This window comes from Sminthopsis crassicaudata, chromosome 1, assembly GCF_048593235.1.
Source record: "Sminthopsis crassicaudata isolate SCR6 chromosome 1, ASM4859323v1, whole genome shotgun sequence".
NCBI lineage: Eukaryota > Metazoa > Chordata > Mammalia > Dasyuromorphia > Dasyuridae > Sminthopsis > Sminthopsis crassicaudata.
This window is the reverse complement of record NC_133617.1, coordinates 547,109,140-547,132,692: the sequence shown is the minus strand read 5'-3', so window position 1 is coordinate 547,132,692 and position 23,553 is coordinate 547,109,140. Positions and strand designations below refer to the sequence as shown.

At 32.3% G+C, this 23,553-nt stretch overlaps 1 protein-coding gene across 5 annotated transcripts in view; it reads left to right on the top strand.

The window, feature by feature from the left end:
- Positions 1-23,553, top strand: part of KCNN2 (potassium calcium-activated channel subfamily N member 2) — a 213,430-nt gene that overhangs the window by 59,294 nt on the left and 130,583 nt on the right. For 3 of the 5 annotated variants that reach the window (XM_074281989.1, XM_074281988.1, XM_074281990.1), the window contains one exon: positions 3,097-3,515. In XM_074281989.1, the coding sequence (XP_074138090.1) occupies positions 3,097-3,515 (419 nt within the window). Of the gene's footprint in view, positions 1-3,096; positions 3,516-12,934; positions 18,049-18,151; positions 18,191-18,319; positions 18,382-23,553 lie in introns of those variants that run through there. The other 2 variants (XM_074281991.1, XM_074281992.1) reach the window with 2 other exon arrangements.

Genomic DNA, 23,553 nt, shown 5'->3' with positions numbered 1-23,553 from the left:
GCTACTCCTTCACAGCTCATATGGACATTTCCTTCTCTTGTACAACCCTTGCTATATCCCATTTCAGCTTCTCTGAGAGAGAAATCCCTTTATCACCTTCACTTTCTTGGTAATCTTCTATCTCTTCCTATCTACTGCTTGCTTCCCTATTACATATAAACATTCCCATTCCCTTTCTTCAATCTTTAAAATATCCTCAAATGATCCAACTATTCTCACTATCTTTCCATACCTTTTTAACTAAATACCTAGAGAATTTTCTATATTCAATGCCACTATTTCCTTTCTTCTCACTCTCTAATAAATCCTTAGTACTTGCTGGTGACTTCATGATTCAACTAAAATTTGCTTTTCCAAAGTTACCAGTGATTTCTCAAGTGCTAATTCTAATACTCTTTTCTGCCTTCATTTTTGATCTTTGACACCATTGAGCATGCTCTCCTGTATTCTCTTTCTTCTCTAGTTATTCATAAAACTCCTGATTACCCTCATACCTGTCTTATCATGTTGATTTTTCTTCCACTAACTGTGGATGTTCCCCGAAGGCTTTGTCCTAAGTCTTGTCTCTTTGTCTATACTTGCTATAACATCTCTTTCTTCTTATATCATATGTATACACAATATATGTATATATCACACACATAAAATATACAGTGTACATATGTATAAATTATATATGTATATATTTGCATATTTAGAGGTACATAACACACATATATATAATATGTGTACAGTAATTATAATGCATATATGTGTAATAGGTTATGTGTATATATTTGTATACACATAACCTATTATACATGTATTATAACATATATTTAGATGAGAGAAATAGAGAGGTATGTGAGATACAACAAGAAAACTAGTACAGCTGGATTGTAAAGCACCTGGATAAGAGTAAAGCACAAGACAACTTTGTAGGAAGGGGTCAAGATTATGAAGAGTTTTAAATATCAAACACAGAATTCCATATTTGTTGCTGAATAGGGAATCGTCGTATATTATTGAGGAGGGAGGCAGATAGACCTATGCTTAAAGATCGCTGAGTGAAGGATAAACTGGAGTAGGGAGAGACTTCAGGCAGAAATTCTAACCAGAAGACTATTGGAATAACCCAGGCAAGGCAATAAAGCCAGTATCAGAGGGGTAATATGTCAGAGGAGAGACAGGGACACGCACAAGAGATACTGTGATATAAAATCTTGCTTGTAGGGCAGCTAGGTGATACAGTGGTTAAGAGTGCCAGATCTGGCATCAGGAAGACTTCTCTTCAGATCCAGCTGTGTACCCCTAAGTAAATTATTTAAACCTGTTTTGCCTCAGTTTTGTCATCTGTCAAATGAGCTGGAGAAGGAAATAGCAGACCACATTAGTATCTTAGCCAAGAAAATCCCAAATGGGTCACCAAGAGTTGGATACAATTGAAAAATAGCAACAAAAGTCTTACACACACACACACACACACACACACACACACACACACACACACACACAGTTATTGAATATTGAATATATTCCATTAGAATCTGAGCTTCTTGAGGGCAGGGACCATTTTCTGGATCAAGTTCTTGCCTTTCTTTTTGCCCCACCTTTAAAATAGTGATTGATAAGGCGTATTACATTAAGGCTAAGTGGATAGAATGCCAGGTCTGGAGTCAGGAATTCTCATCTTTCTGAGTTCAAATCTAGCCTCAGTATCTTTGCCAAGAAAACCACAAATGAGGTCATAAAGAATTGGATACAACTGAAAAACAACTTAATAACTGAACTGGTGCATAGTAAATACTTCAATGATTATCTGACTGACAAAAATAGATAAGTCAAGGTATTTATACTTTAGTTTAAGAGATACCCTGTATACAAGTAAATAGAAGGTAGCAAGTTCAAAGAAAATGTTCAGTCAAATTGTTATCTGGAATTTGAGGTGGAAGCAAATATTGTCAGTAGAGGTAGAAAGTAAGATATTGATCAGGACAAGTTTTGGGGAAGAAATAGCACTTAACAGGCCTAGAAGGAACAGAGGGACTTCAATGGGGAACTAAATGTACTTTTGAGAGCTAAAGCATAATGTGTATGGCAGATCATCATACAACTGGTCTTAGTGGAATTAGGAATATTTGGGTTCAAGATTTGTCTCTGACACATACTGATGCCTAATTCAGAAAGTCATTTAACATCTTAATACCTCAGGCAACTCACAGAAAATAAATTGCAGAACAATTATTATTAATTAATTAACTCTATTGGTTGAGGAAATTGTCTTAGTAGGAGTTTCCTAAACCAATGAAATCCATCGATCTGACAAAAATAAAATGAAACAGCCCATTCAATCCAATCACAAATTTAACAGGGAGAAGATAATGTATATGGAGGCAGCTAGGTGATTCATAGATAAGAGCACTAGACCTGGAATCAGGGAGACCTGAGTTCAAATTTGGTCCCAGATACTTACTAGCTATGTGAACCTGGACAAATCATTTAACCCTTCTTTATTTCAGTTTGTCATCTGCAAAATGGTGACACACTGGAGAAAGAAATGGCAAAATATTCCAGTATCTTTGTCAAGAAAACTACATAGACAATTCCATAGAATCATGAAGAGTCAGATGTGGCTGAGCAATAACAAGGCAATGTATTTGAAATTTTAGAAGAAGAATTTATTAGTTCCAAGATGGAGGAAAGTCCCTTTACTGGGACCAACTATGGAAGAACTCACTAGAATATTTTTATACAATAAATTATTAGGGTAAAGCAGGTCAATCAAATTAATGAATCAATCATCCTTATCCTCACTTGTATATTTTTAAAAATAGATATTTCTGGGAAGCTAGGTGGTGTAGTAAATAGAGTGCCAGCCCTGAAGTCAGGAGGACCTGAGTTCAAATCTGGTCTCAGGGACTTACCATTTCCAAGTTGTGTAACCCTGGGCAAATCACTAAACCTCAGTTGCCTCAGCAAAACTAATAATAATAATAATAATAATAATAAATTAGATATTTCTTTATTTTAGAACTCTGCTCATTTGTATTCAAATATGTTCCGGTAAACCATTTCTTCCACACTGAAAATGGTTTTTTTTCCTACTTTATTTTTCAGTTGTTCATGGTGGATAATGGAGCAGATGACTGGAGAATAGCCATGACTTATGAACGTATTTTTTTCATCTGTTTGGAAATACTGGTGTGTGCTATTCATCCCATACCTGGGAATTATACCTTCACATGGACAGCCCGGCTTGCCTTCTCCTATACCTCATCCACAACAACTGCTGATGTGGATATCATTTTGTCTATACCAATGTTCTTAAGACTTTATCTTATTGCCAGAGTTATGCTTTTACATAGCAAACTTTTCACTGATGCCTCCTCTAGAAGCATTGGAGCTCTTAATAAAATAAACTTCAATACACGTTTTGTTATGAAGACTTTAATGACTATATGTCCAGGAACTGTACTGCTGGTTTTTAGTATCTCCTTATGGATAATTGCTGCATGGACTGTCCGAGCCTGTGAAAGGTAAGTTACTTTCTTTCCATGAGAATATTTAGTATACAATTGTTTCCCTGTAAAAAAGAAAAAAGAATTAGGTGCCAGAAATTCTAGATTTTAGGTGTGTATGTGGTTTTTAAAAAAATAATCATAGCAAACTGCTTTCAAGATGCATATATTTGGTTATATAGTTTAGGATAATCTCATTATGAATGTGTATGTGTTTTTTATCACTTACTCTTCATGGAGTTTCTGATTACCTTTATTATCTGTGCCATGGTTTATGGCTATGGACCATATAAATTTGATTTTCTCTGAAAAATTAGTTTAAAAGAAGTGTTGAGTTATCCCTAGTCCTCATGATCCCAGGCACATAAATGCAATTTTGCTTGTAATATTTGTGGCCACTGTGGATATGTCCAATAAAAAAAACTTATCCAAGTTAACCACTTTCCAGGTTTATTGATTTCCAATAAATGGGAGTAACCCTATCCAGAAGGACCATCTCCTCCCGTAGACTAGATTAGGAATCTTAGGTTACCTGTGAAAGCTAAAAGGTTGTTAGGAATTAGACTTTGTCTCTGGGACATACATAAAATCTTTGACTTAAAAGGTAATCATTTAACCTTTTCTTCAAATACATATGATCTTAGCTCTATTTTAAAGATTAGGCATCTAAGATCTGCAGTTGTTCAAGAATATTTTTATTGCATCACATTGGAAGTTTGGGCCTATATCTATTGTTTCAATACAGTTGTTTCTTGTTCCTCCTTTGTTTTAGAGGAGAAGCAACAGCCAACTTGGAACTATAATGATGATAAACTTTTTTACATTTATACTCAATTGATAGGACTCCAGTTGTAGTATCTGAAGAAAATTAATATTTTTTCTGTCTCTTTTCTAAATGCAGTTTTGAATTCTGTAAAGTTTGGAGATGGAGGAGTGGTATATACTAATGTTAAAAATGAAAAGTCTTTACTGAGAGGAAAACTTCTGCAAATAACTTTGAAATAATTTACTATTGCTTCTTTTACATGGAGAAAAGTGGTAGGGTGTCAAGTGTAAATACCTTTGAACTTTGCATAGATCTTCAACTTTAGTTATGACAGCTGGACGAAAACAAAAAAAATTAGATAAAAGAAATAAGTATATGAAAATTAATTCTATATGTTTATGATGACCTTAAAGATTAAAGAAATAGAGAATTCCCTTCTTATTTTTGTAGCCTATATTCTTAAAGTATAATATATTCCTGTTTTGATAGCCATAGTTACACTTTTAAAAACAGTTTAAAAATAATCCTGTAACCATGTGGTTTCATAGTCCATCAACAATAACTCACTAAACACTTTTATACCAGGCATTGTACTAAATGCTCTGGATACAAAAAAGGCAAAAAGGCAAAAAACAGTTCCTGCTCTCAAAGGACTCTTGTCTAATGAGTGAGATAAACTATAACAGCTATATGTAAACAGGATATATCTATATATCTTTCTGCATATATCTATGCATCAGTGATAAATTGGAAATAATCTCAGCAAGAATGCACTAAGATTAAGAAGGACTAGGAAAAGTTTGGAATTTTAGCTGAGACTAGAAGAAATTTAGAGAATCTAGAAGGTAAGGATTGAGGAGGATGAGAGTTCTAGGCATGGTGGATAGCCAGTGAAAATGCCTGATGTTTGGAAGGGAGAGAGGGATTCAACAGTTATTTTTACTATTCAATAGAAACCTAATTACAATTAAGAAATTTAAGACAAATCATGTCCCCCTACGCATAATTATATACACTACATGTGTGTGTATAGTAGGCTATGGCAATTCATATATATATATATATACATATATATATATGTATGTATGTCTTTTTTATTTACAAAACATATGCATGGGTAATTTTTCAACATTGACCTTTGCAAAATCTTTTGTTTCAACTTTTCCCTTCCTTCCCCTCACCCCCTCCCCTGGATGGCAGGTAGTCCAATACATTGTTAAATATGTTAAAGTATATGTTAAATCCAATATATATATATACACATATTTATACAGTTATCTTGCTGCACAAGAAAAATCGGATCTAGAAAGAAAGAAAAAAAACCTAAGAGGGAAAACAAAAATGCAAGCAAGCAATGACAGAAAGAGTGGAAATGCTATATTGTGGTTTACCCTCCTTTCCCATAGTTCTCTCTCTGAGTGTAGCTGATTCTCTTCCTTATTAAACAATTGGAACTGGTTTGAATCATCTCATTGTTAAAGAGAATAGTTATTCTTTATTAATAACAGCACTGATTAGCCCCATTTTATAGAAGAAAAACAATTGAGTCACTAAGAAATTGAGTACTGAATTTCCCAACATTATACAGTTAATTCAGGGTGAAGTCCAAACTCAGGTTATGGCCTTCCAATTACAATACTAATAGTTTTTTTCCCGCTTCACTAGTGCGTCTCATAATAATAAAAATTTACTTAATTTTTTTCAAATTGACAAAGCACTTCTCTCATAATTCATGTATTTTTAAAAAATTAATGTTTAATCATAATATTATTTAAAAGGATAAATAATTATCATTCATTGATTGACTGGATACCTTCTGGTTTGTTTGTTTTTTTTTTTTTGTTTGTTTTTTTAACATTTTAATGTTATTTTTTCCAATTATGCAAAAAGACAATTTTTAGCATTCTTTTCTTAAAATAAAATTTTGATTTTCTCACTCATTCCACATTCCTTTCCCCTTCCTAAAGTAGCAAGCAGTCATGTAAAACCTATTTCCATATTATAACTCAGGTATTTTTAAAAAATCTTTAGGATTCCTTTGAGAATAATCAATTTGCAGTATCTCAATTCTGAAGAAATTTATTTGCTTTATATTAAAGTCTCAGAGAAGTATACAATGGTATAATTCACAAATGATTCTTGAGAAAGCAATCAATTAATAGAAATGTTTAATGTGTAACAGGCCTTGTACTTGCTTGATATTGGAAATAGAAGCAATCTAAAGGAGTTTACATTCTAATTCATTCTGAGAGAGAAAATTACATATATAATTATGTAAAGCATAATAACTTACTTTAAAGTACCAGGTAATTTGGGAGAGAGAAAGACAGTAGTAGTTGAAGTGATCAAAAACAGCTTGATGAAAAAGATGACTGAGTTTTGTCTTAAAAGGAACAGAGGGACTCTATAAACTACAGGAAATGAGGGAATGTCTACTAGGGATGAGAAAAGTGGTAGATGGAGTCTCAATTTAAGTGTGTAACAGTGAGAAGGATAGTTTGGCCAAAAAGCAGAGTGCAAGAAGATGAATAAATACCTGACAAATACATTCATATTTGCATTTAATGAAAATTATTTTGACAGTTAGGCTAGAGATTGAGCATGAAACCAATTAGGCTGTTAAAATAATCTAAGTAAAAGATAATGAAGGCTGAATTAATATGGTAACTGTATGAATTGGTTGGGAGAGAAAGGGGTTGGATTTTAAGTATGTTGTAAGGTAAAAATGGAAAGATTTCACAAGTAATTAATTGGATATGTGGAATGAGGGAGAGAGGAGTTGAGGATTATGCTGAGATTATCTAACTGGGATCCTGAAAGGATGATAGTGTTTTGGACAGAAATAGAGAAGTTTGGAAGAAAGAGTTTGGAGGAAAAGATAATGAATTTTGTTTTGAACATGTTAAATTTGAGATATTACTAGAATACTTCCATTTAAAATGTCTCATAGTCAATTGATGAAGTTTTAGAAAGAGACTAGAATTGGATATATAGATCATATAGATTGAGATCATAGTTAAACCTAAAAGAATTGATAATGTTACTTAAAGAAAAATTTAGAGGGAGAAAATAAGCACCAAGGACAGAATGTTAAGATTGTGAAGTGGGTGATGAACCAGTAAGGAAAAACTAGAAGAGAAGAAGTATCACAAAAAATCCAGAGGGGAGAGAGTATACAGCAGATAAATTGAAAAGGATAAATGTTGAGAAAAGACCAGGTTTGGTAATTAATAGAAATTACTGATCACTTTTGATAAGTGAGCCTTTTAGTGGAGTGATAAAGTTAGAATCCAAATTGCCATGGGTTAAAGATTAAATGAAAGTAGAACATTCACAGGAAGTGAATGTTGACAACTTTTTCAAGAAATTTAGTTGAGAAATTTGTGGTGATACAGTTAATAAGCACAAATTTACAAAGTTCTTATAATTCACCATCTGTCTTGATATTTGCAAAGGCTGTCCCTAAACAAGATAGAGAATAGAAAAAAGAAAAGAAATCAAGCTTCCTCTTAGAAAGGAAATCCTAGTCCCTGCTGAGCTTCCAGAAAACATAGAGACTTAGGGTCTATTAGAATTCACATCTCCTGCCCCTCAGGTTGAGAATCCATACTGTTCTGGTTGAAATTTATCCATGACTCCTTTTAGCATATAGAACAATATAACTTGAGGTTAGAAAATCTTATTCTTTCATATACCAGTTATATTAAAACATCTCCTGAGATCCTTTAACATGTAGGGTAACCCAATTGGAGCTGCAAACAAAAATTTCCTCTGCTTTCTTGTACTACAGAGATCCTGAAATTTCCATAAATGATACTTAATAGAACTCTAATTCAGTTCTCAGTAGGACAAGTAGGTAAACTTAAAAGAGAAACAGAAAAGCACTAAAGAGATATGAACCACTCCTCAAAAAGCCCTTGAGATATATTATACAACCAAAAGGCAAAATAACTTAATGGACTCGCAGCCTATAAGGATTTTAGGAAAACGGTCTGGTCTTATACACCATAAAGCAAGTATATCTGCTTAAAGGTAAAAAAGAAAAAAATTACATAAAAAGGCACAGAATTTTCTAGGCATCAGTATTTTAAGAAAGCAAAATCCATGCTACTCATATTACCTATAATTCTTGTAATGGACAAAGAAATGCAACAAATATAATAAGCTTTTTAAAAAATGTATATACCAACAATATTGGTCTGACTTAAAAAGCAAAAACATAAGAAATCACTGTCTTATTCAGATCTAAAACAAAAGAAGAAAAAAAAATACTTATTTTTCCTAATGAATCCCTGAAAAAAAAAATAGTATATCTAAGAAGGAGTACTAAATGCAAAATCTCTCCAGGGCTTACTGAATATGTACAAGAGACTCAAATATGTTCTAGACTCAGTGTCCTACAGTGTATCTCCAATTTGCATTTACACAAATAGATAGTGTCCCAGAGGATGGTAATTATCCTTTCTTCTAGGGGTAAATCTAATATGCTACTGACTACTTCTACTGCTTTAGTTTATAAACTCCTAGTGTTGTATTCCCTTTTAACAATAATCTAGTAGATTTTTTAAAATGCCTATATCAAAGGCATTTAATAGTAAATGTAATAGTAAAAACATTAAAACCTTCCCCTCTTCCCCAAGAAGAAAAGCATCTGCTTTCACAATTACAAACATCTATAGAAAAAGTGGGCTCATATTTAAAGTACAGTGATAGTGAGGCACCATGTACAGGACATACATGTGGCAAAAGAGAATAACTCTTCTGATACTTTATAGGACTTGGAAATTCTTTGTATATTAATCATGTAGTTGTACCTTTCACTGCAATTAATCTAAGTGAACTGCTCAGTTAGCCTCCTGGGATCTCCTGCTTTCTTTTAGTCATTTACTAGTAATACTCTCCACCAGGAAGGGTTTTACTCCCTGAATCTATCTCTTCCCTAAAATATCTATCTCTCCATATCACTTTACATTTTTGTTTATTCTCAGAGTATATCTCTCCTCCTGGATGGATATATTGTCTGTTTTTAATTGAGGAATTTTAGTGACATGGTCATTTGTGGGGGAAATGGGGTTATGGTGAAAGTCCACTCCCTACTTTGGGACTGTCTTGTCTGAGTAAAGGGGTGTCTGTTTCCACAAAGTGGTTCTGAGCCTGAAATTCTTCATTACTTAATGAGCTGCTTCATTTCTGTGTGAGATAATCAACAATTCAGACAATGTTTCCTTTGTGCTATTAGATGTCTTCATCCAATGGCCAAGGCTCTTAAAGCCTATGAAATTATTTAAGAACATATTCATAAATTTATTTATTGTGGGATTGTAGGAAAATTCTTTAATTGCTTCTTCTGTCTTCTATTTGAGATGGGAGAGAAATATGCACATTTAGATAAGCTTTATCCTCTCTGTAGTATATGAATTAAACATTGCTTGAATATTATAATGAAGATAAAATGATTACCTTTTTGCTTAAGGATAGATAAGGATGAAAAATAATGAACTTTTTTTTTTTTTAGGAAATTCAATTCAGTATCATATGATCAACTGGTCAGAGTCCTACTTTGTTGGTCCTTTTATGCAATAATGGAACACAAAGCCTCATGACTGTATGACATTGATATATACCATATGATTCTAAATTCATTAAGTTTTCATTTGGAGTCTGAGAATAGACCCTTTTAAGAGTAATTAAATTTTGTGTTCCTCATCCACAGTTCAATAAGGATTTATGATACAAGATTTTAACTCTCTATGTGTAACAAACTTGATATCTAGCAAATATAAATTGTTTATTTTTCATTATTCAGGAATTAGAAGAGAAAATTTTGAAATGGGAGCTACAGTTTAGAATAAAGACTCCATTTTTATTTTTCTTATTTAATATTTTCTTTTTTTAAATTGCATGCAAAAAGTTTTTAACATTAATATTTAAATTTTGAGTTCCAAATTCTCTCCCTCTCCCCTACTTATTGAGAAGGCAAGCAATTTGATATATGTTATATATGTATAATGCAGAACATATTTCCATATAAGTCATATTGTAAATGAAAACATAAACTAAAAGAAAAATCCTCAAGAAAAATAAAGTTTTTAAAAAGTATGCTTGTTTGTATTCAAACTTCATCAATTCCTTTTCTGGAGATGGATAGCATTTTTCATCATAGGTCCTTCAGAGTTGTCTTGGATCATTGTATTGCTGAGAATAGCTAACTCATTCACAGTTGATCATATCATAGTGTTGCTGTTATTGTGCACAGTGTTCTCTCATTTCACTTTGCATCAGTTCATGCAAATCTTTCTAGGCTTTTTCTGAGACCATCAATAGTATTACATCACATCACATACTACAACTTGTTCATCCATCCCCCAATTTCTAATTCTCTGCCACCAGAAAAGAGATGCTTTGTTTTTGCACATATAAATCCATTTGCTTTTTGTTTCTAATCTCTTTTGGGACAGAGACCTGATAATGGTATTGCTAAATCAAAGGATATGCACAGTTTTATAGCCTTTTGGGCATACTTCCAAATTGTTCTACATAATAGTTGAATCATTTCACAACTCCTCTAATAGTACATTAATGTCAAACTACATTTTAAATGGTTTTTTATTTTATTTTGTCAGGCAGATTTACAGAACAATAACCAAAATAATTCCTATTTTAATGAACTTTGGTCATTACAGATGCCTCATTTCCTGTTGTTTTTCTTGATTTTGAACTGTGTTACATGTGTTTGTTTTTTCAACCTTTGTAAGAATATTACATTGCACATATATTTTGCCTCAGTAATCCAATATGGTCTTTTTTTCATTTTGGTATGTGACAATACCTTAAATAAGCAGTTCATTTCCTTACTTCTGTAAGGTCTGATGTCCTCTACTGCAGAAAAAAAATTGTATTTTAAAGTATTTTTGTCAGTAAGTTACATTATAAGTTAAGCATCTACGGTGTGCATGGGACAGGGCAATATCTTAGGGATTTTTTGGATGAGAGATAGATTCCTGCCTAAGAGTTTATAGTCTAATGAAGTGGTAACACAGCTAGATAAATTGGTGTTACCGTGCATTGAAGGCTGGACTTAGGGGCAAGAAGAACTGAGTTCAGATGTAGCTCAGATACTTAATTAGCTGTGTGACCCTAAGCAAATTCATCTTATGTGGTTTTGGAGGATTGATACTTAAAACATTAAAACATGAAACCTTGTGGGACTACTGATAGGCATTTCACCTTTAACTTACTCCTTAACTTATACCACACACACACACACACACACACACACACACACACACACACACATATATTTGACAAAGCCAGGGCATGGTTCAGATTCATTTTCCCATTAGTGGTCATCTTTTCTTCCAAGAATTATTCTTGTCACATTGTAGTTATAAGGAGTCCTCCATTACTAACAGGAAATCAGAAACTCTTAAATTCCTGAGGGAACTACAAGGTCTGAAAAATCCATCTCTTATGTCCACAGTTAAATTAGTTGTACTCAGAAAAGAAACAGAAAACAAGAGACAGGTAAGTCAGGAAAGTCAGTCTTACTTTTACCTATTATAGAGATGCACTTACTCTTGTTGCTTTAACTGCTAGGGAAAAGTCAGGGAGTCTCTTTACTGGGAGGGCACAAGAAAGCCTTATAGAGTCCTAACCTGCTTGCTCATCAGTTGAGAAAAGATGTCAGGATGGAAGATTTATTCCTTTTTGGAGACTTCCAATTATAAGATTTTTCCTGGATTACCTATTATCTTCTTTGATTCAGACTCTCCACTCATCCTTCCTTCATAGGGACCAAGGAGCAATTAAGGAATTGCTATAACATTTCAGAGTGAAAATGTCTAGTGCCAAGACAGTATCATCAGAAGTGAACAGAAGAACTCAAATCAACTCCACAGGCCCACCCCTGTATATATAGTCCTAATCCTAGTTGATGGGGGGAATCTTACTTGATGATCTCTATTATCTATTACAAATCCATCAGAGTACTGATAGCAAATGTATTTTGGAAGTTGAGAAAAGAAGTGGTCTTAATGAGTGCTCAGTATAATTTTCCTTTAATCTGTCAATAGACATTTGAATGTCTATTTTTTCTGCACCCCCAGCCTTGACCTAATTAGCTCATTTCTACCTGACTTTTCAATAAAGCTTAAAATATAAGATCATAGATATAGAACTAGAAGGAACTAGTTCTTCGATGAGGAAATTGAAGCTCAAGGAAGTTAAATGAGCTAAGTTCAGGGAGTAAATAGCAGAGTGATGATTCAAACCAAGGTCCTCTGTTTTTGATTCATGGCTTTTTTTTTTCATTTTTTCTCGTAAATTTAGTAGCTATCAATAAACACGAACATAAATATAGATTAAGAATAAAATATGTACACATATTTTACAAAATTTTCATTTGTTTAGAAAATTTCTCTGTAAATAAGCTTTAACAATATAGGAACAAACTTGTGCTATTGACTTTCCTGTAGCTTACAAATTTTTTTCTTCAAGATAATTTTCAACATTTTGTTGACTTTATATACTTGTAGTAAATGTGTATCTGTTCTAGTTTTTTTTTTGCTCTTGATCCCTTCATATGCCATTCCATATTTCTTAATATTCATTATATTGGTCTTTTATATGTGGTCCAGTAATATTCTTTTGAATATATATATGTTATAGTTTGTATAGATATTTCCCAAATATATTACATAAGGTTTTATTTTTTTCCTCTTTTCTGTTAAAAAGAAATGTTGCTTCAGGCCTTACCTTGGTCAATAAGACAAACTCTGAAAAAGAAACATTAAAAATTGTTGTTTAGCACAAGGTAAAAGCCAACTTTGATTCAAACTGCATTGCTTTTTATAGAAGAAATAAATAATTTCCACAGAAGAGCAAAAGTATGCTGATTGGCATACATCATCAATGAGCTGATGAGATTAATACTGACTCATTTCCTCCTTCATTACAATATTTTAGGGAGATGGAACTGCTATCTGCTAGAGACTGACTGCTCATATAACTATAAACAACCTTTAAAAATAGGGTCATTCATACTGACTGCAAAAGTAACTGACTTTGCACACTTTTCTTTCATTCACTTCTCTCATCTCCTTTTATCTTTTATTTTTATTCTTTTTCCTTTTTTCTTCTGCTCTTCTGTTCTATTTCCTCTGGATCTGAGACAGTATGCCATAGTGAATAGCATACTGATAACTTGGAGTAAGAAAACCTAATTTTAATTCCTGATTTTGGACATCTGAAATCTGAAGAACCCTATCCAAATCACTAAACTTCTAGATCCATCAAGCTAATTACTTAAGATTACATATTGATTATGTTTGATTTGTTTTGATAGAGAGAATACCCACAGTAAGAATTCCTTATAGTGTCGATATCTTGATACTTATATATTCATTTATATATTAGTTTGCTTGGCAAAGACCTGAAATTGAAAAGAAAGAAATTGCTTATCAATTGGGCAATGGGTAAATAAATCATGGTGCTTCATGAAGATAATAGAATATTACTGTGCTATTTAAAAATATGATAAATAAACAGATATGATAGAATCAGAGAAGCATGAAAGACGAATGAAATGATGAAAAGTAAAGTAAACTGACCCAGGGGAAAATGTAATAACTACAATATCATAAATGGAAAGAATAACCACCACAAAATAATCAAAACTGAAATTGTAAAGAAAAAGCCTAGCCCTAAAGGAAAGATAAATGAATGAATAAGTGAATGAAAAAAAAAAGGAAACATTTATTAACATTTATTAACAATATAAAAGCAAGAGAGTGCCTACTCTTAAACTCATATTCTAAGGGGGAGGTGAGTAGGGAGGGAAACAAGACGTAGAAGATTCACCTACAAATCAGAGGGAACGTCTCCATGGTCTTTAGGATACAATGGCAAAATCAGATGGTAATGCATCTTATTTAATGGTATTTCTACTAATAAAATCATATTGATTTTTTATGATTTAACATTTTGTAATGTCAAGAACTTTTTTTCCTTGCCTGTAGTAACTGTATTTACTAAGGAAATAGGGGATGTAGCACCAGAAGAAACAACTGCCTGATTTAACCTTGCATGTCCATGATGGTTTCTCAAAGCTGGGATAGATGCAGGACTAGTAACATGTCTGGGAAGAAAGGGTGGTGATTTTTGTTCTTTACACTATTGAGTCCTAAGCTATCTCTATTTTGATCTGGAAAGACAGTGATTGAAGTAGTGGTGGTAATGATTGAATGGTAAAGATCCCCTCCCCCCAATGGGGGGAATATATCCCCTTTCATGGAAGGGATATAATAAACCACAGGCAATCTGAAAATTAGAATTTCTGCTCCTGATTCAGATTTCAACTTCACAATCAGTATTGTACTTTTAAAAGAGATCTGGCTAGACTTAGCAATATAGTGTGAGACTATGTTAAATAGTCAATAACTACGTAATAACTATGTGATAGTAATGACTAAGTATTATGTTCTAATTAAGGTATTTGGCCTTTCAAGATTACAGTCCTTTGCATTATGTCGAGGAGAGTTTAATAATACAGACAAATTTTGCTCTTCATGTACATTACTTGTTGTGGTGGGTCAGTGGAAAACAGAATGATGTGTAATTTTTGAGGACTCTTGAGGACTACTTTCAAAACAGTAAATGTATTATATAAAATATGACTTTTTAAAATCTACTGAATTAGATTTCTAAATAGCAAAAAAAATTTTTTTTGCAAAAATCTTGTTAACTATTTTGATGTGACTAATCTCTGTAACTATAGATAAGAAATATAAGTACTTTTGTTGACTACTTTGGGATATCTCTAAACAGTATATCTCCAGATGCCCTCCAGAAAACTGCACCTTGTGCAACCAAAACCAAAGACAAAACCCCACCTTTATTAGTTGCCAAAATGTATCTGGCTCTAAGATCTAAAGTGATCAATATAAAATTAACTTGATATCAGCAGACTATGGCAGAAGTTTTATATCTTAATTACTTCCCTCAGTATTCTTGTTTACAATTTAAATTTAATTTTTCTTATTTTTAAGATAATGAACATAAAACTTATTTCCACATATAAAGTAAGCATAGAAAAAGAGGATTCCATGAAAAACTACAAACCTCTGTTAACCACTGCATGCTTTTATATATACACAGACATATATGTACATATATATAATTTTTTTCTAAATAAAAATATATTTGATAAATTCAGCATGTTCGTTTTAAAGCTGTCTTATTTGTGTCTGGATTCCTTTCTGAACTTCTACATTCATCAGCACATTTTTGGAGAGAGTTTATTTGTCATGGTGACATGAGCATTGTTCCTTTCAAATCTTCCATGCAAAAAAATATAAAATAAAATAAAATAAAAACACAATCCTTCTAATGAACAATCCTAGTCAAACAAAACAAATCCACATATTTTCCATGTTCAAAAATGTATGTCTCATTCTGCATCTTTGGTCCATTGTTCCTCTCTCAGGAATCTGCTAGATTGTTTCATCATGAGTCTTTTGGGGTTATGTCATTCAATGTGTTAGAATTCTTAAGTTTTTTCGAAGATGTTTGTATTGAAAGTATTCTTATTACAATGTAGATTATTTTCATAGTTCTGCTTATTTATTTTTCCATCCATTCATACAAGTCTTCATAACTTCACAGCTTCTCTGAAGTTGTCCATTTTGGCATTTCTTAAGGCACAATATTACATTAAATTCATACACCATTATTTGCTTAACTATTCACCAAAAAAAGAGTATTCCCATAGTTTCCAGTTCTAACAAAAAGAGTGCTATGAATACATATACCTATGTATAACATATACACACATATATACATATACATGTATATGTATGTATATATTTTACCTATGGGTTCTCTTCCTCATTCTTTGATCACTTAGTAGTGAGATTGCTGAATACAAGGGAATTTGGAGACATAGTTCCAAATTGCATTCTAGAATGACTTCAATAAGTCACAGTTGTACTAACACTGTACTCTTGTCCAAGTCCTCCTGTAGCTTTTCCAACAATTGTATCTTATCTTCACCTTCCCTTATCAAATTCAGAATACTTATTTCTAAAGACTTACCTGAGCATGTCTTGTCTTCTTATCGTTCTTACAATAGAATTATCCAGATTTATTACCTCTTTGGTTCCAACTTTGTATTAATTGATGCAGAGTACCTTTCAAATAAATAGGGGGTGTTCAATAAAATTTGTCAAATAAATAAAATCTAAAGAATATACAAGAAACTGGCAATGCTTTTCATATTTATTATAGTCTGAACAAAGTAGGAAAACTTCCTGAAATAAAAAGTCTGTGCCATAGAATTAGATTCAAGATTTTTGTTCGACCATGTCCTTATTCTGGAAATGTTGTACTGTTGAAAGTCATTTAGAAAATATGGAAGCAGGGGCGGCTAGATGGCACAGTGGATAGAGCACCAGCCTTGAAGTCAGGAGGACCTGAGTTCAAATTTGACCTCAGACACTTAAGACTTCCTAGCTGTGTGACTCTGGGCAAGTCACTTAACCCCAACTGCCTCAGGGAAAAAAATATGGAAGCAGAAATCAACAACAATATCCACTTCTGAATTTTGTTTCACTTCAATAAGCATTTATGTTGAATTCTTGCTATGTGTTCAAGACCCATATTAAGTGCTATGGGGGCATAAACTCAATTGTAACCTCTTCGAGACCAGGGATTATTGATTATATGTCATCTGTATACCTATATTCTATTATAGAGTGTAACAGAGTACACATTACAAGTCTTCAGTAAATATATGTTGAACATTTCAATGTCTTAGTTGAGCCATAATTTTAAAAAGGAAAGTATTATGAAACATTAAACAACTTTCTAATTTCTAAGTCCTTAATTTCAAAAGTCTTGTATTCCAATAATGATAATACTGGTCTGTTTACATATGAAGTGATGTAAAGAATAAATAATAAAAATTAGAATAACATTATAATAAAGCTTTTATTATTTCAACTATAGCTGTCTTCTGCCTAGTACTAGTCTACTCCACTAAACTTTATAATTTTAGTTAGTATAATAAATTTAACAAAATATAATCAGAAAGTATGTATTAATTTAAAATCTCTGTGCAACAATAGAAAAGCATTTCCTATACTTAAGGGGACTGAAGGAACTATGAGTTAAATGGGGATTCTAGAAAGCTGAATCTTTTATAATATGGAATGGTCATACTCAGGTATGGTATTGTTCTTCTTTCCTTGAATGTTCTTCCTTCCTTGAAAGTGTTTTTAGGTCTCTGTTTATGTCACTGATTTTTTAACCTAAATTTTTCTGGGGACAAATGTGTTTCTAATAATGAAACAATGAGAGCTATTTAAACAGATAAAGGGAACTCCCCCTCAGTTTCCTAGATGGATTTGTGAATTATACTTGATTACCCTGTAAGTTGAATAGCTTAGCCAGAACAGGAGAACATCAAATATGGACTTTTTTTCTTGTGTGAGTCTTCAGATACTGGAAGATTGTTGCTCTACAACCTGACTTGTATCATTTGTATGCTTTTCTCCATAAATGCTATCTGAAAATCAGGCTAATAAGAAAATTAAACAGCTCAAGCAGAAAAGCTTGTTACAGGGGTGATTTTTCCTAACCAATCAGCTGGGAGGACTTCTGAGAAACAACACAACAGTCTCCTGAAGGAAGGGATCATTTAACAGCCAGGTTAAAAAATCCCTTAAATCCTATCTTTTGTAGGTCACACATGTTGCTGAATGGGGCCAAGTGATCTCTCTGAAAAATAATGTAAGATTTTTTTTGATGGGTTTTACCTAGGTTAACTTTTTCTTAGAGATTTTGTCCTACTTAGTACCCTGCTGACCTCCTGTTTTGCTCATCATTTTCCTAGGAACCAGGACAAAGAAGTGTTTGCAGAATGAGAGAACAGGTAGAAATGCTATTTTCAACCTTCTAAGTTTTCTCAGACATTATTTTTAATGATGTCAAACTCATTTCAAAGTCTGTAGTATTATATAATACATATACATAGATTAATTTTTCTGATTTTATTTTGGAGTCAGGAAGAACATCTAAGAACAAGGGAATAGTTTCCATAAGCCAAGATAAGACTCCTATAAAGTAAGTACTGTAGTATATTTTATACTAGATTAACATTGTTTTTAGTGAAATCTTATTTCTGATCAAAGATTAATCGTCATTTAAATGACTATTTGATACAGCATACCTACTGATTTAAACATTTCTGCTCTCCTTGCTAGCGTGATGATTGCTACTTTGTTTTTATATTTATTAATTGATAAGTTTGTATACATATATGTATATTTGTGTGTGTACTACACCAGTGACAAAGCATCTAAAGCAGATTGTAAGCTGTCAAAAGAAATGTTTTAAAATTTTGAGGACTAGAGATAGCTTTAATCTTTATTAAATAAAATTTTTTTTCAGATTCCTGCATTTCAACTTTTATTGGGCTCATGTAGCATTAGTGGAAACCCTACAGTAAAATGGAAGATTTGAAAAACATGTGGTGATATTGTGGATAATAGCATTGCTTTGAAATTGGGCCTCTGCCACAAACTCAAAATTGTCACAGCATCTTTTGATTAAATGAATGTAAAGTAATACTTTAAAATTCAACTATGATTTCCTTCCTCATTGAAAATATTTTGACTCTCTGCTGTAGTTATTTACTTTGGCATTGGAAATAAGAGCAAAACTTCTCTTGTTGTTATGTAATCATAAATGTTTTGTAATAAAATTTTGTGACTGACACTGTCCTGTGATCTCTAATTTTGGATGCAGAACTGAGTCTACAAAGTAAAACCCAGGTTAATTGACATAGAAAAGGATAACAATAAGAAGTCTTTTTGTTTTGATTTCTAGACAGTCTTGTTAGCCTGCTGTTAAGAAAGATTTCTTGTTTATTTGTAAAGAAGTCCACTACTTAACCATTATGACATGAACCAACAATGGTATACTAACTAATAAGATATTGCCAGATGAAAATTTTCAAGGAAAAAAGCTTTATATATGTACTCATTTAAAGAATAAACATGAAGATCTTGATGGGTTGATGTGTTGGATTGAATCTAATAAATTGAAATTCAAGAGGAATAAATGCAGTTTTATATTTAAGTGTGAAAAATCAACAAGTAGAAGATAAGGGAGACTAGATAGCAATAGTTATGAAATATAGGTGGGAATTTTAGTGAACTGCAAGATCATTGTCAGTCTACAATATGATATGACAGTCAGAAAAAGTAACATGCTCTTGGGCTGCATTAAAAGAGGCATATATTCCAGAAACAGAAAGGTGGCTATTCCATTGTACTCTACCTTCAGCAGACCTCATTTGGATTATTGTGCTCAGTTGGAAGTGCCAAAATTTATGGACATTGATAAGATGGGGAGTTTCTGGAGAAGGGCAAGCAGAATGGTGAAGAAGCTTAGGTTCATATCATATGAGTATAAATGAAAATTGCTTGTCCATATCCTTTGAACATGTGTCAATTGGGAAATGACTCTTATTTTTATGAATTTGATCCAGTTTTCTATATATTTGAGAAGTTGGACCTTTATTAGAGAACTGTGTTATAAAATTTTATATTACTTTATTACTTAGGGTACCTTTTAGCAAAATGTAGTTTCCCCAATTATCTTTTTAAAATTTGGTCTCTTTTTGCTTTTGCTTTTTCCTGAGATCATAATGGCTATCCCTGCCTTTTTTATTTCAGCTGAAGCTTATTTGATTCTGATTCAGCCCTTTATTTTAATTCTGGATATAGCTTTCTGTTTTAAGTTTGTCTCTTGCAAACAACATATTGTTAGGTTCTAATTTATTCTACTATCCATTTCTGTTTATGGGTGAGCTCATCCTATTGACATTCACAGTTCTGATTGTATATTTCCATCCATTGTATTTCCATCTGTTTATTCTTTTTTTTTTCTCTTTATCTTATTGTTCAGTCATTTCAATTGTGTCTGACTTCATGGGTTTTTTTGACAAAGATATTGTCATAGTTTGTCATTTCCTTCTCTAGCTCATTTTACGAATGAGGAAACTGAGGCAAACAGGGTTATGTGACTTGACCAGGATTTCACAGGTAGTAAATGTCTGAGGCCAGATTAATTCTCAACTTTTCTGCTTCCAGGCCTGCTTCTCTACCTACTGTGCCACAGAGCAGCCTATCTCATCATTTATAACATATAGTGGGATTGATTCTAGTATCTAAATCATTCTGCTCTCCATTTGTATTTTATAAGTAAGTGCCTCCCATTCATATTCACAGTTATAATTGCTAATTGTATATTTTTTTAATCCTGTTTTCTTCTATTTATCCTTTCCTTTTTTCCTTTTTATCCTATTTCTCCTCAAAAGTTTGTTGTGTTTCTGGTTTTTCCCTTGATTCACCTTCCTCTTTTATTTTCCTAATGGAAAAGATGGATTTTTACACTCAGCTGAGTTTGTAATATATTCTTTCCTCTTTGAACCAATTCCAATAAGAATAAGGTTTGTTCAAGAATTAGCCATTTACTTTCCCATTTCCCTTTATACTGTACAAGTTCTTCCTTGTTTGCCTCTTTTATATGAGATAATTTCCCCTAAAATTGATTTTTAGAAGTTTCATATGTCACTTTCCCATACAGGAATCTAAATAGTTTAACTTTATTGAGTCTTTTATGATTACTCTATCATTCTGACCTTTTTATGCTTGTTTGTAAACTTTTCTATTCAACTTTGGTTTTTTCATCAGCAATTCTTGGAAATCAACTATTTCCTCCTGAAGAATGATGCTCAGTTTTGCTGACCAGGTTATTCTTGGTTATATTCCTAGTTTCTCTGCCTTTTGGAATCATATTCCCAGTCTTCTGCTCCTTTAACAAGGAAGCCACTAAATCTTTTTGTATTTGACTGTGGCTACACAATATTTTAATTGTTGCTTCCTGGGCTGCTTTCAATATTTTCTTCTTGACATAGAATCCTTGGAATTTGGCTATAATATTCCTAGGATTTTCATTTTGGGATCCCTTTTAGGAGGTGGTTGATGAAGTCTTTCAACTTCTGTTTTATTCTTTCAATATACGATATCATCATAGGTTTCCTGTATAACTTCTTGAAATATGTCTAGGCTCTTTTTTAAAAAATCATGAATTTTAGGAAATTTTTGCCAAAGAAATTCCAGGAAAATATAGAGGGAAGAAACCACTGTCTATTCTCCTTTCTACCAGTCTGTATAAGCTGTATCAGGCTATTAGTGAGGAATAATCTTTTTTTTTTATTTTTTTATTTTTTCAATTTAATATTGAGTGAATAATTTAATGTTTAACCAGACAACAATGGGTTGTAACATCTTCTTCTTAATTCTCCTGTTCCTCCGTTTCTTCCTCCCTCTTCTTTCCTGCACTAATTCACTCATGACAGCAGCCTAAGGATGCAAAGCAACTTTAGAAACTTAAGAGCAATGGAACTTCCCGAATCCTTAGACTCTGATGGGAGAGAAATATATGTTAAACTTAATCTTGAATGATCTGACAATGCATCCAATTTATTATGTGTACTTTTTTGAAAATTTTCTTCTTAATATCCTGACTTACACAGAAGTAATATAAAAAAAAGTTTTTAAACATCCAGGAGTCTGGTCTGTTTCTTTGTGGGCTATTGATTGGCTTTTTCTAGTAGTTATTGTAAGAATCCTCTGGATTTATGCATGTTTTGTAATATTAATAAAGCTCCTTTGATAAAATCTTGAATTTTGGGAAGAATTGTTACTAAAAGATTTTTAATTTGTTTTTTGTTTCCTTCTCTGATCTGGTGTTTCTTTTTCTCCTCAAAAAAGGAATGGTTTAGAAATGTCTGTATATAGTTCAAGGGAAGGTTACCATTTTCAAAATTTCTAATGCCTGAAGCAGAAAATTCTTGACTGACATTCACTTTTATTGCAATTCTGAATCTTTTGTTGACTGTTTTCCCAAACTACTCGTGTTCAAAGTGGCTTAAGGAGAAGAGAACCCTTCAATTTCATTTGTCTTAAGTTAGCTTTCATATACTGAACAATATTAATCAAGTGTTCAAATCTTCACAAAACTTTTTAATATGCCATGTTATTTTGGCTAAGAATCAGGTACACATTATTATAAGGTAACTTAAGTCATCTCCCAATGAGCAAAGATAATGAGTCTGGAAATTTCACTAAGAATATAATTTATGAAGTGCTCATAAAAGAAGTATCCCTTTCTTTCCTGGAATATTAGAACAGTATGTTTTTTTTTTTAATTCTTCGAATGCTCATTTGATTGAATCATCCACATGTCCTTTAGTGTGATTAGCCTTATAGTGAAGGAAGAACACTTTTAAGGATTAAGTTTGTGTTCATGAAATAGATTGAAGAATCTTGAATTTATTAAGCATATTCTAGCTAACACCTAAATCTGCCACAATTACATAGTTGTTAAATATATAAAAAGGGGGAAATACTTAAAAGAATCACCTGCTTTAGCTAAATAGTATTGTCCCTTCTTTTGAATTTCACTTATAAACTCTATCTCTTAAGTGATATGCCCTCCCATGTGTAGGCTGTATTTATATACATAGATACAATTGAATTTTCCCCATGATATAATGATGCAAAAGATATTCTTGAGAAGCAGAACTGCATGTCTGAGTTTCTATTCCTGACTTTCACGATGTTTTTCCTATTTAACTATACATTATCCTTTGCATGTTCTCTTTGTTCATTTGTCTATAGATCCAATGAGATATAATACTTTTCAGTAGAATAAGGTCTGCTTATGTGATTAAAAAGAAACCTCATAGATGATTCAGCATTTAATTTGTAAGATAGAGGATTTAATATTTAATTTGTAAGATTTAGTATCTGAGAACTGATCTAGGATGTCAAAGGAACCAAGATACATAAGGATCCAGGATTCTTAAACACCTTATTATAGATAAATAGATAGATAGATTAATAGATAGATAACAATACCCAGAAGAAGAAAATGCTAAATATACTCAAAAGGGAAAAATTTTTAAACAAGCAAAATAGAAAATGAAAAAATATCTTGCATCATTTAGCTAGAGCACCTGTATTAGATAGCATCAAATAGTTATTAGTTAGATAATTAAGGCAGTCACATTAGTTAATATCTAGGCAACAGAAATTTTAAAAAGAAGCCAACCATGTAAATAACACATAAAAAGGTAAAGAATTAAAAGAAAAACCCAAGGCAAAGTAAAGAACTTGCTTTAAAAAAAATAAGCAAATCAATTTAGAATGAAAAAATGTTTTA